We start from the raw sequence: 12,272 nt of genomic DNA, 5'->3' as shown, positions 1-12,272 counted from the left end.
AATATCTTGTTTCAGGGTCCTCATCAGCATTATAATAACAAAAATTACACTGCACTCGGGCCGTTACTTTGTAGTTGAGGGTGTGAAAATATATACAGTCACTTACCCAGTTCCGGATCACTGCTGTAGTTTTTGTGCCGCCGTTTCTCGTAATCAGCACGAATAAGCTAATACTTGGTACCAATGGAAAGATTGATGTTTTGTCTACAAACGACCACAAGCTCGACTGGATCCAGTCGTCTTTGTGATCAGTAGAGGAATCAAAACATCCCGGTGTCTGCGGTGTGCGCGCTTTTTCTGACTCACTCATTCCTGCAAGTTTTAAAGTAACGATCTCTAAGACGTAGCAAAGGTGAGTTAGCCGTTCAGTGTTTTTGGTTCTAGAGTGGGAAAATACTTACTTACTTGGGTAGAAAATGTCTGTGTTATGTCTTGCTGTTTAATTGCTGCACACATTTATCTCTGACGCGAAAATTTGTCGGTTGTTGATCACTGAAGCAGCAGCCTCGTGTCTGTACTTGTGATCCATGTGGACTTTGGGGCTCATCTCAACATCACGAATGGGCATGAATGTGGGGCTTTTACTTTTTAATTTGGGAGAAATCTCACCTCCACACTTCATTTTTTGCTCGTAAAAACGTATAACGGTGCCTTTCAAAACTAAGTAAATTCTCATTTAATAAGTATAATTTCTATCACTTTGTGTTCAAAACACATTGTCGGGCAAAGTGTGTATCATTCTGCATTAGAAGGGCTCCAGCCAGATGCCAGGAATGAACCCAAAGTGACACAGAGTGTCGTGATCCATTTCTGGCAAATATTTGCACCGCACATAATGTGGCTTCACACTTTAAGTAGAAGGGCTGCTCCATCCAGACTGTTTCAGCTAAATAACACCCAAATACACAATAAAGGACATTCAGCTGCATTATGGCTCCGTATAGCAGGACTTTAAAAAAGGTGATCTGGAACGGGGAAACCGTCTGTATATTTTAACATATTCCTTTTTGAACAATTCTAAAAGTAACATACATGACACTGTAAACCTAGTGTCATTCAGTGTCCTGTGAAATGAGGCTGAACAACATTTTACACAAACTTCCCCTACATCATAACAAACTTGCATGAAAAAATGGAACAATGAAATGATTTTTGCCAAAAGTGAGACACAGTTTGACCCCTGATCTTGACTGAGTCATAATTGTGTTAAGTCACATTTCACGGGTTAAATTAAAGACACAGCAGACGTAATGTCTCCGAATGGCTGAGTGTGGTCACGTGACAGCACTGTGCTGTCGCTGTGGATATGGACGGTGGGTTAACCTGAGGTCACTTTTCAGTTCTAATTCTGATACTCGGTAAGATTGGTAAAGATCAACTTTATTTATCCCGCAGGAAATTATTGTGCCAGAGTATTAAATAGAAACCTGTTATTATGATGATTATTTTTTTAACAGTAAGTACAACAAATTTATGTGAAATGACTGAACAAAATGTTTGAGATTATATAACGGCTGAGTGGATTCTTCTCATTTGATTGGTGCTTTGTATGTCACATGACATGGATTAATTTATCCCATTTGTGTTGCACTGCATTCAGAGTGCGGCTTGGTTCCATTTAGAGTGTAAATTTGGTTCCATACGTTTGGTACCATTGCACTCTCACGCGCACATGCACAGCCTTGTGCACGCGCGCATGTGATCACACATACACACGTGCACACATCCTCGCGCACGTGCGTGCACACACACACAAAACCAGTCCACTGTGCTTCCTGGAGGTTGTTAGCAGGAAGAGAGAACAAAACCTGGACTCATTTCTGACGTGATTTTTTTTTTTTTTTTTTTTCTTGCTGCACTGAGGACATACAGTCTTATTTTTGTTGTTCACGCATGCACAAGCGCTGACCAGGTTGCATGTGTGTGCACGGGGGGGCACGGCTCTCCTGAGACATAATTTGAGCTGACTGACACTGCTCATTCTTGTAAGTTACAGACACACACACACAAAACAAATCCACTGTGCTAGCAGGAACAGAAAGAAAACCTGGACTCATTTCTGACGTGACTTTTTTTTTTTTTTTTTTGGCTGCACTGAAGAGGTACAGCTGGACCAAGCCGGCTGCATGGGCGTGCACGGGACAGAGACATGATGATTTGATTGAGTTAACTGACGCTGCTACACACACAAAATCCACTCCACTGTAAGCCGTGTGGACGCATGAAGAGCTGCTAACATGAAACGCTGATGTGATTTTTGGCTGAACTGAGGAACTACACAGTCTTTTTTTTTTTATGGAAGTCCAAAGTCAGTGCACAGCATCACTGGTCTACACGTCACAGTGGAACACCAACATGTAAGTTGGTAACACCTCCATTGGAAGCCTTAAGGACAAGTTGGAACATGTCCTGCTCTTAAACAATTTCTCAGATACTCACTCAACTGAAAGCCAACAAAAGCCGCCTGGATTTTACAAATGGTTATCAACACGGAGGTGTTTTTCCTGTGGCGGGCACGCGGCGCCGGCTGCGAGCCGACGTGCCAATCCATCCGCACGTCTTTCATTAAAAAAATCTCCTTTAACAGTGGAATGTCCAGATAAACTGCTGATTCCGACCTCTTCTGAGACTTCTCTGTTCTCTCACGACGTCCTGGATCAACAGAGGCTTAAATTTGGAGGTTTTCAGCTTGAAACAGGATGATGACGTCGCCTCGGAGCGCTGCGCGACGTCCCGCTCCGTGGGAAGTCCTTACAGCGATAGAAACAATCCAAAATCTCTCATCAGCCATTAAAATTTACACCGAAAACCAGCTGAATTTCTCGATTGATGTCCACTCGGATGTGCCTCACAGTTTTGGAAAAAATTTTGATCAAGCACAGCGCCAGTCTCTCAGCAACTTCTCAGACAATGAAAATCCGACAAGGGGGCTGGACCACTCCTCCCACAAGGCGTGCTCACAGGCGAATGACGTCACCGACAGGCTTGAAAAAACTCACGCATGCGCACGAGGGTTCAAGCTTGGCTGATGTAATCACATGTGATTCAAATCCATATAGTTTTTTTTTTTTTTTTTTTTAAATAAAACTGTCGGTTTCTTTTCTAATAGACCTCGTATAAAACAAATAATGAATGTTTTTACATTCTTTCAATGGTACAAATATTTCATGAGGTGAAAGCTGGAACATAAAATGGTTTGTTCCAACTTTCACCTCATGAAATATTCGTACCATTGAACTCATAAACATTCATTCTTTGTATATTATTGCACATAAGTCTGAATAACTGTTAATGAGCTGTCTGAGAAAATCATGAGGGGTGGCTGGATGACCAACTCCAATTTTGATGAAATTTTCACCATATACCCTTCAAGTAGATTTATTAGGATTGGTAAGGTTAGTTTTTTCATCAGGCAAAATTTTACTTGACTTTTGGTCAGTTCAAAATTTGATGTCAAAATGGCCTCAGATTGTGTTACATTAAAATATAGTAAAAATGTGCAACTTTGACATATCAGTTCTCAATTCTCGACAGGTAGACAGAAAAAATGAGTGTGAGTCCTCATACGGGGTGCCAGTAGGGTTGCGTATCGAGAACCGGTTCTTTTCGGGTATCGTTAGGAATTGATTCAATCTGCTGTTCTGGTTCTGCTGGTGCTGGAACCAGATTTTTGTCAGTTGTCTTGAGGTGACTTTGTCATTTGGGACAATTATATATATAAAAAATTGAATGCAGAAAAAAATGAGCATGATGTTTTTTTGCCGTGTTTCCCAGCCAGAGTCTGATGGGATCTTGTATCTCTGGGACAGATACCAGACTGTTAACTGTCAACATGATGTGTTCATAGGCATGCTGGAGTGGTGTAAGACCAGATGTTCTCAGAACCCTTTCCAGGAGGGATTATGCGTGAGTATTGACACATAATGTATAATTTCAAATCCTAACGGCCTGATTGCCTGTTTTCATACAAAAACAGCGAGGATTGTCCCAATTTGAGTGAAGCAGTTGGAATCTGCCCAATCCACTTGTGTTTTGACTGGTATCTGACAAATTAAATCCAAGTGACCAGGTACTAGGTCTGGCTGTGGTACATACTGAGGTGCTTGGACCCTGTAATAGTCTGAGCAGTTCTAATCTGTGTCCCCCAACATTAGTAACCACAATCAGGTAACTGAGTGAAGACGTCACTGTTGAGAGTTGATTGGCAGGTTGTAGCTGTGTTTTGTGTCCAGTGATGAAAATATTCCGGAAATGACCAGAAATCGGGGTTTTTACTCACGTGGTTGACGTTTCTGGGTTATTTTTTGACAACATCTGCCAGAATCCATTCATTCAGTTAATTTCAGTTCCACGCCCAAACAGTTGGTGGCGGTAATGCACCATGTTGGTTCCAAAAAAGAAGGGTTATTTTGTTTTGGTTTTGAAAGTATATTACATTATATTTTGGGTGAGCTGCGTTTTTCCTCCAGTAATCACACATCAGGTGGAGCTAACGGGTGAAGCTCCTAGCTGCTAAAAATGTTAACGCCATTAGCATACAGACACAAGTTTAACTCTGTGAGTCAAAACCTCAAGATTGAGTTTGAGCAATGGACAAAAATCTGTCTGAGTGAGTGAATATAATACGTGACGTTAGTGTTCTGCTGAGGTTTATCAGTTAAATTAGCTTTTTAGCTGCAGCTGATGTCGAGCTTAGTGTTCGAGCTATTTTTATTTTTACCAAATAAAGCTACACAGTTTTTTAATTGTTACTGCCATAACTGCCAGAAAAGTTTGAAGTTTAAATAACTTAAATTTTTTTAATTTAAAATATTTTAAATATCAAGTAATCAAAGAAAATAGCACAGTGCTGATTCACATTTCTTTATATTTTAAGAAATATATTTCTTGTCCCACATCAGAAATTCAGAGCTGTGAAAACTCAGTGGATCAAAGGAATTCCGTGGATTTCATCATGGGGGGGGTGTTAGTGTTGTAGTCTGTAATTGTAATCGTCACCGAGTTTTTAAAATGCCTGTCGCAAAGCCTTTCCTTTTTTTTACGACATCGTGCAAGTTGTATAAGTCCGCGGACACTGATCTGTGTGTTACAGATACAAATCTGTGTCCTCGGATCCGCGGAACTTTGTGGAGGAAAAATGCCACTCAAAGTGTGACTGTTGGCAACGGTTGTCGTAAAGCGGGACTGGTTGGTTGCTGCGGCAATGCTGTGTGGCTCCTGTAAGACGCTTAAGCTAAATGTAGCATGTGGACATCCCAAACGTTTAGAGCTCTCAAGTTTTTACAAGAAGAATTTTGCTGCACTTCTGTGTCACGGAGCGACATCAGACAGAGGGGAGATGGTGAGAAAGACGGTTTGAAAAAGTCTGATAAGGACAAGAATCCGTGGAATTGTCGCTGGCTTCATCAACACACCTGAAAGATCAAATCAATCAATCAGATTTTATTTTTAAAGCCCTTTTACAACACACAAGGTGCACAAAGTGCTTTCCATTAAAATCAAACAAGGAAAAGACAGTCTGCATAAACAGTTAACATTCAAAAAATAAAATGCAATAAATAAATAAAAAATAAATACACCATCACTGCTTAATAAGTATCAAAAGCCAGTCTGAACAAATGAGTTTTAAGTCGAGCTTTAAAAAGATCAAAGTCTGTCATGGTTCTCATGTCAGGGGGAAGTTTGTTCCAGAGTCTAGGCCCAGCAACAGAAAAAGCTTGATCACCCCACTTATACCTGGTTCTTGGGACTTCCAGTAAAAGCTGGTCTGTAGACCTTAAGGCCCTGGTTGTGTTACGAATACACAACAGTTCGGAAAGGTAAGAAGGGGCAAGACCATTAAGAGCTTTAAAAACAAAGAGTAAAATTTTAAAATCAATTCTAAAAGAAACGGGGAGCCAATGAAGATAATAAAGAACTGGAGTGATATGTTGGCGACGGGAAGTGTTTGTTAAAAAACGTACAGCTGCATTTTGAACCAATTGAAGCCATTTGAGAGACGACTGGGAAATCCCAACATAAAGTGCATTGCAATAATTGATCCTCGAGCTGATAAGTGTGAATGGTTTTCTCCAGGTCTGCGTGGTTTAAAAAAGGTTTAACCTTTGCCAAGAGATGCAACTGATAAAAACTGGTCCTGACCACACTATCAATCTGCTTATCAAATCTGAAACCACTGTCAAAGGTGACCCTGAGGTTTTTTTTACAGTGGCTTTCAGTGTAGCAGGCGGGTGGTTAAAATCAGTGGTGCAATCGCCAAATAAAATACATTCTGTCTTCTCCTCATTTAAATGGAGAAAATTTTGACCTAGCCATAACTTTATATCTGCAGTACAGTTGAGGGCTTGAAGAGCACCTGCTGTGTTCGGGATCACAGGCAAATAAATCTGTATATCATCTGCATAACAGTGAAAAGCAAGATTGTGCCTGGCTACAATAGATCCCAGTGGCAACACGTACAATGAAAATAATAAAGGGCCAAGAATCGAGCCTTGAGGCACACTGCAAAACAAAGGCGCAACGGAGGAAGATAAATCACCGATCATTACTGAAAAAGTTTGGTTGGCTAGGTATGATTTAAACCATTTCAGTGCTGTACCACGAATACCAACACACTGGTCAAGTCGTGATAAAAGAATAGAATGGTCGACCGTATCAAATGCTGCTGTCAAGTCCAACGTTACTAAAAGAACAGGGCACTTGGTATCAACGGACAGAGCAATGTCATTGTGTACTTTTAAAAGTGCAGACTCAGTGTTGTGTCTTGATCTGAAGCCAGACTGAAACTTCTCAAAAACAGAGTTACTTTCTAAAAACAATTGCAGCTGTGAAAAACAATTTTCTCAAGGACGTTTGAGATAAAAGGCAGATTAGAAACAGGTCTAAAATTGGACAGAACATTTTTATCCAGATTTGGCTTTTTAAGAAGTGGTCTCACTATTGCATGTTTAAAAGAGTTCGGGACACACCCTGAGCTAAGACAAGTGTTCATTAAAACCAAGAGGGATGGCCCAACGGTGGTGAGCACCTCTTTCAACAATCTAGTTGGAAAGACATCCAAAGGGCAATTTGTAGGTCTCATTTTGTTAACGATATCAGTGAGGGACATAAGGGAGATCAGTTCAAAGTGATCAAACACGGCGGAATGCAAAGCCGTCTCAGGCTGGCTTTGGCTAATGCTGCAGCTGCTCAGCGCTCTTACACAGTTCACTTTATCAACAAAAAAGTGCAGAAAGTCCTCGCATGTGGAAACGGTGGCATCAGCCAGAGGAGAGATGTGTGGGTTCACAACCGAGTTAATTATGTTAAACAAAACACGAGGGCAGTGTCCACTTGTAAAAATAATTTAAGAGAGAAATTCAGATTTAGCCTCTTTCACAGCCCTCTGGTACTGGGCGAGACTATCTCTCAGTATCTCCAGTGATACGTGCAATCTGTCTTTTTTCCAACGACGCTCAGCCTGTCTGCAGCGCTGACTTAGGGCTCGGGTTGTGTCATTTAGCCTAGGATCAGCCTTAGTCCTGGTGGATCTGTGCTGAAGAGGAGCGATGATGTCCAGAATCCCAGTGCACACAGCACAGAAGGATGACAGAAGACTCTCTGGGCATTCAGGATAAGTATCTCCATTAGACGCAGAAAAGTTAGAATCCACAAAAGCAGCAGTAAACTCTCCAGCTGTAGAAGAGGTAATAATGCGCCGACAGGAACCCGGGACAGGAGGCTTGCTTGCAGGTGGAGGTGCAAGAACATTAAAAATAATAGTCAAATGATCTGAGATGGGGATTTCAAAAATTTCAACCAGTGACACAGAGAGCCCTTAGGAAATAATTAAATCCAAACGATGTCCATCTCTATGTGAAGGTTTATCCACAGACTGAGTCAAGTCAAATGACTCCAAAAGACATATAAAATCAACAGCCAGCTTGTCAGATGGACAGCAAATGTGGATATTAAAATCTCCACAAATAAGGAGTTGATCATATTTAGGGGGCACCTCAGCCAAGAACTCAGAAAACTCCTGAATAAAGTCTTTATTAAATTTAGGTGGACGGTAGACAACAGCACATAGGACAGGGCAGTCAAGCTCCATTGTGAATAACTGTACTTCAAAACAGGAATAGTTATTCACATCCACAGATTTACATGTAAATTTGTCCCTAAAGACTGCAGCAACTCCGCCGCCTCTTCCAGTAGCTCTTGGTGCGCTGAGGAAAGAGCAGCGAGGGGGGAGGAGTTCAGTGAACATGCTGACGTCACCGGGTTTAATCCACGTTTCCGTCAACAAAAGGAAATCCAACTCACGTGTAGTGAAGAAGTTGTTTAAGATAAAAGATTTGTTAGCAACAGACCTTGCGTTGAGGAGAGCAAAATGCAGCGGCGTGTAGTTTGTTTTCTTGGAACTGCGAGCAACAGGGCGGAAAGATAAACGGGAAAAGTGAACTGTGCCATCAGGAAACACGGTAAGAATTTTTCTCTCCCTGGAAAATAAACATTCTGCTGTTCAAACAGGATGTTAGACAAGATTGTGACTGTTTTTTTTTATTACTAATCTAGACTTTCTTTCATTGGAAAAAAAATATTGTGGCTTTGAATAGATTTACATGAATTTACACAAGAATGTAAATGAGTTTTTATTAATGTTGACTTTTTTCATGGGGAAAAAAGACACTGGAGTTTCAGGAATTTACACAAGAATATGTGACTTTTTTACTATAATGTGTGTTATTGATATTTTACCCTGATTTTCAAAATATTCTCCAAGCTTTAGCTGTGGTTTTTGAAATGGTTTAACAGTCTTTTCAGATTTCATGTAGTTTAATTGTTCTGAGTTAATGCATAATTTGGTTTACAATTAAAAGGAAATCATTCCAGGTCCTACTTCCACGTCATATTCTGTTATTTCAACATCATCATTGACAGGTCAAATGAAAGGTTGAATTTAGGGTCATTTAAATATGCACTTCTTTTGAGATTTTTTTTTTTTCGAGGAGATGCTCAAAATTTATCATTAGATACAAAATAAATTTGGTTACTGGGTCCCCATGGACCCTAGATGCCGGCTCGACCCCCTGCAAATTTTCCTCAGATTTCTAGAGGGTTGATGATTTTATTGTTTTTAAAAACTTTTATTGTTGCCAATCTATTTATTGTCATTGTACAGCGCTTTGGTCAACTTTGTTGTTTTTAAATGTGCTCTATAAATAAACTGGATTGGATTCACAATTTTCATTTCACAGCAACATTTGCTGAATGAATGAATCTACCATGACTACATGTAAACATGACTTTTAATGCTATTTCATTTGTCTAAAAATAGTTTTCTAATGTAAGAAATGTTTTTTAACTTAAAAATGTACAGTAATCAAAAAATAATCTTGCAGTAAAAACACATTTTTAAGGATTTTAAGGTGGCCAAGAATTTGAAAAAAGAGATTATCAATAGATCCAAAGCTCCTGCCAAAACTAGGAAAACTCATAAGTGAGTGAAGCTTGAACAAGTTTGTGCCATAAATACTCCAATTGTTCCATTTTAATTGATACTGAGAATTATTTTTATTTTTGAGTTCTTTGAATTGTCATTTCTTTTACAGTGTAGTTTTTTTGTTGTTGTTTTTTTTATTAAAGGCTGGTACCACAATACAAGTTTGTGTGAAAACACTGGGATGGAAAAATTGACCTGGCCTTTGGCCGTTGCCAAAAAATGTTTTTTTTTTTTTTTTCCCCCTTCTTTTCCCATGGCCCACTTTCGTCACTGTGTGTCTTGCAGGTCGGAAGCTGTAAAGGGTGCAGTTATTGGCATTGACCTCGGAACCACCAACTCATGTGTTGCAGTCATGGAGGGTAAACAGGCCAAGGTAATGAATGTTCACTCATCATACCACTAACTCTATTCTTTTGCTCCTCGCAGCCAAGGGTCGCTGATCCAGTACAGATACTGAGTTGGCGTGTTTTTTTTTTTTGTTGTTTTTTTTTTTAAACTTTATTTAATCAGGTTGGTCCCATTGAGACCGAGACCTCTTTTGTAAGGGAGCCCTGGACAGATATAAAGTTTCCAATCCACCTAACCTGCATGTCTTTAAACATGGGAGGTCTTCCTTTCCTTTTGTCATTTATTCAATGTGTTCCTTATCAGCTGATGCCTAGCACAAAAAAAAGAAGAAATATTAACCACATAGACAATAATTTACTAAACTGGAACATTTTGCACAGCGTTTATATTAAAACAGAAAACTCTGGCTCTCACAGAAGCTTAAAAGGTCCTGTTTAAATCCAGGCCACTCTGCAGTTAAATAATCCGTTTGTTGCTGTTCGTACAAAGCAGAGAGAGTCGATGATGAGTCGGGAAAAAAATCGGTCACGTGACTCATGGTGCCATTTGTGCATTTGGAGGCACAAATAGACACAACAAGGGCTTCAAGATGTACAGATTCACTTCAGATCCAAACAGAAGAAACATTTGTGAAAATAAAGTCAGCATGTGGGATGGAAGTGACTTCATCATCAAAGATTTGAGAGGTAAATTTATTGTTCAGTCCCATGTTCAGTAAAACTCACCTAAACCGTCATCATATAAACCGGACCTGCAGCCTGACGTGCACCTGTTAATCTGTTATCAGACACAAAAGGCTGTGATTTGACACTTTGCTACTTTTAATCCTTCATCTCCCATTGTTTTTACAGTGCAGCTGCAGATTAAAAATGGATCAGAAAAGTCTGCATATGTACAGCACAAAGTTGGTAAAAGGGGAAAATGTTCATCTTACCTTTGGTTTGGAGGTGATGATTGTAGAAAGCAAAGCTTGTACTAGGGGAGCCACGACCACTACCTTTGCCCCCCCCCCCCCCCCCCCCCCGACTAATCCAAACCAACTTTTTTAGGTTCCTTAGATGACCCCAAAACACAATCAGGATGTTCCCAAAAATAAAAACTGGCCTCAAGCCAGTTATCCAAGGTGGCCACCAAAATAGCGTTTTTCACTAAAACACCTTTAATCAACGTATAAACGACTTAAATATCACAGAGATTCAATGACCATTGCAGGTCACAGCAAACTCAGTTGTGCCGAAACTAAATTCATTCATGGGTTTAAGGTTCAAAATGTCTGCCAGTAGACCCTTATCATTGAATCTCTGTTAAGTTGTTTTTGGGGTCATCTGGTTTGGATTAGTCCTGGGCGGTGGGGGGGTGCAAAGGTAGTGGTCGTAGCTCCCCTAGTATTGTTATGGGTCAGATTAATCCAGAATAAAGTATAATCCAGAGATGGAGAACTTTAAAACTGTCACACACGTCATTGCACGACACAGAGTTACAGAGCTGCAGCTGCATAAATCAGTTTTAAATTAATTATATAAATCATCATAAATTGTAAAATTATGTAAATTTGATAGCTTAACTATTTTAATATTTATTTTGGCAGCACCTGTACCTGGATGTGTTGCCGTATGTGGTTAAGTGACTTAAGATTTCCTTCCCACTGTAGCCAAGTGCTTGCTCACAGGGGGTCGTTTTGACCGTTGGGGTTTTCCGTAATTATTGTATGGCTTTTGCCTTACAATATAAAGCGCCTTGGGGCAACTGTTGTTGTGATTTGGCGCTATATAAATAAAATTGATTTGATTTAAGAACAATGTTGACAACATTAAAGGTTCATTCAGTAGTTCAGTGCAGTTGGACCCAAGATGGCGCCATGTTCTGAGTTGACGCCGCTTTTGCTATAAAGGCACACTATACAAAGCTAGCCATATTGTCACCAACACTTCCTGTTTCTTGCACAAGAGTCTTTCACAGTAAGCACACAGGACAAAGGGATGGCAAGAAAAACATTGTGAAAAGTCAGTTTCTTGCTTTTTACATTAAGCTGGGAGTCACAGAATTAATTTATTTTAGGTGGGTGTCTAATAAACTGTATTTAACCAACTTTCTGTCTGGTGCTTTTTTATCTCTACAGTCAGTTTTCAGAGTTAACCACTCAGACACTTCACAGAAACTCTTTGCACAGCATTGTATTAAAATAGAAAACTCTGGCTCTCATGGAAGATTAAAAAAAACCCTTTAAATCCAGGTGCCTCTGCAGTTAAATAATCCATTTGTTGCTCTCTATGATTCTTGCTTGGTAAGATTAAAAAAAGAACCTTTAATTTTCCTGTCAGCCTCTCACTGAAAACAGTGGAACATCCTGACTGTCAACACCTGAAGCCAGTTTTCTCTGCGTTTGGTGCAGAAATGCTGTGTGTGCTTTGTCCAAAACTCACACTCAAAACGGCAAACAAAT

At 40.0% G+C, this 12,272-nt stretch overlaps 1 protein-coding gene across 1 annotated transcript in view; it reads left to right on the top strand.

Moving 5' to 3' along the window:
• The window catches only part of hspa9 (heat shock protein 9), a 74,422-nt gene that overhangs the window by 5,658 nt on the left and 56,492 nt on the right, over window positions 1–12,272 (top strand). The window contains exons 2-3 of the mRNA XM_034180981.1: window positions 3,848–3,906; window positions 9,767–9,854. Of these exons, the coding sequence (XP_034036872.1) occupies window positions 3,848–3,906; window positions 9,767–9,854 (147 nt within the window). The remainder of the gene's footprint in view (window positions 1–3,847; window positions 3,907–9,766; window positions 9,855–12,272) is intronic.

The sequence above is a fragment of the Thalassophryne amazonica genome, chromosome 11, assembly GCF_902500255.1.
Source record: "Thalassophryne amazonica chromosome 11, fThaAma1.1, whole genome shotgun sequence".
Lineage (NCBI taxonomy): Eukaryota > Metazoa > Chordata > Actinopteri > Batrachoidiformes > Batrachoididae > Thalassophryne > Thalassophryne amazonica.
This window is presented reverse-complemented; position numbering and strand designations above follow the sequence as displayed.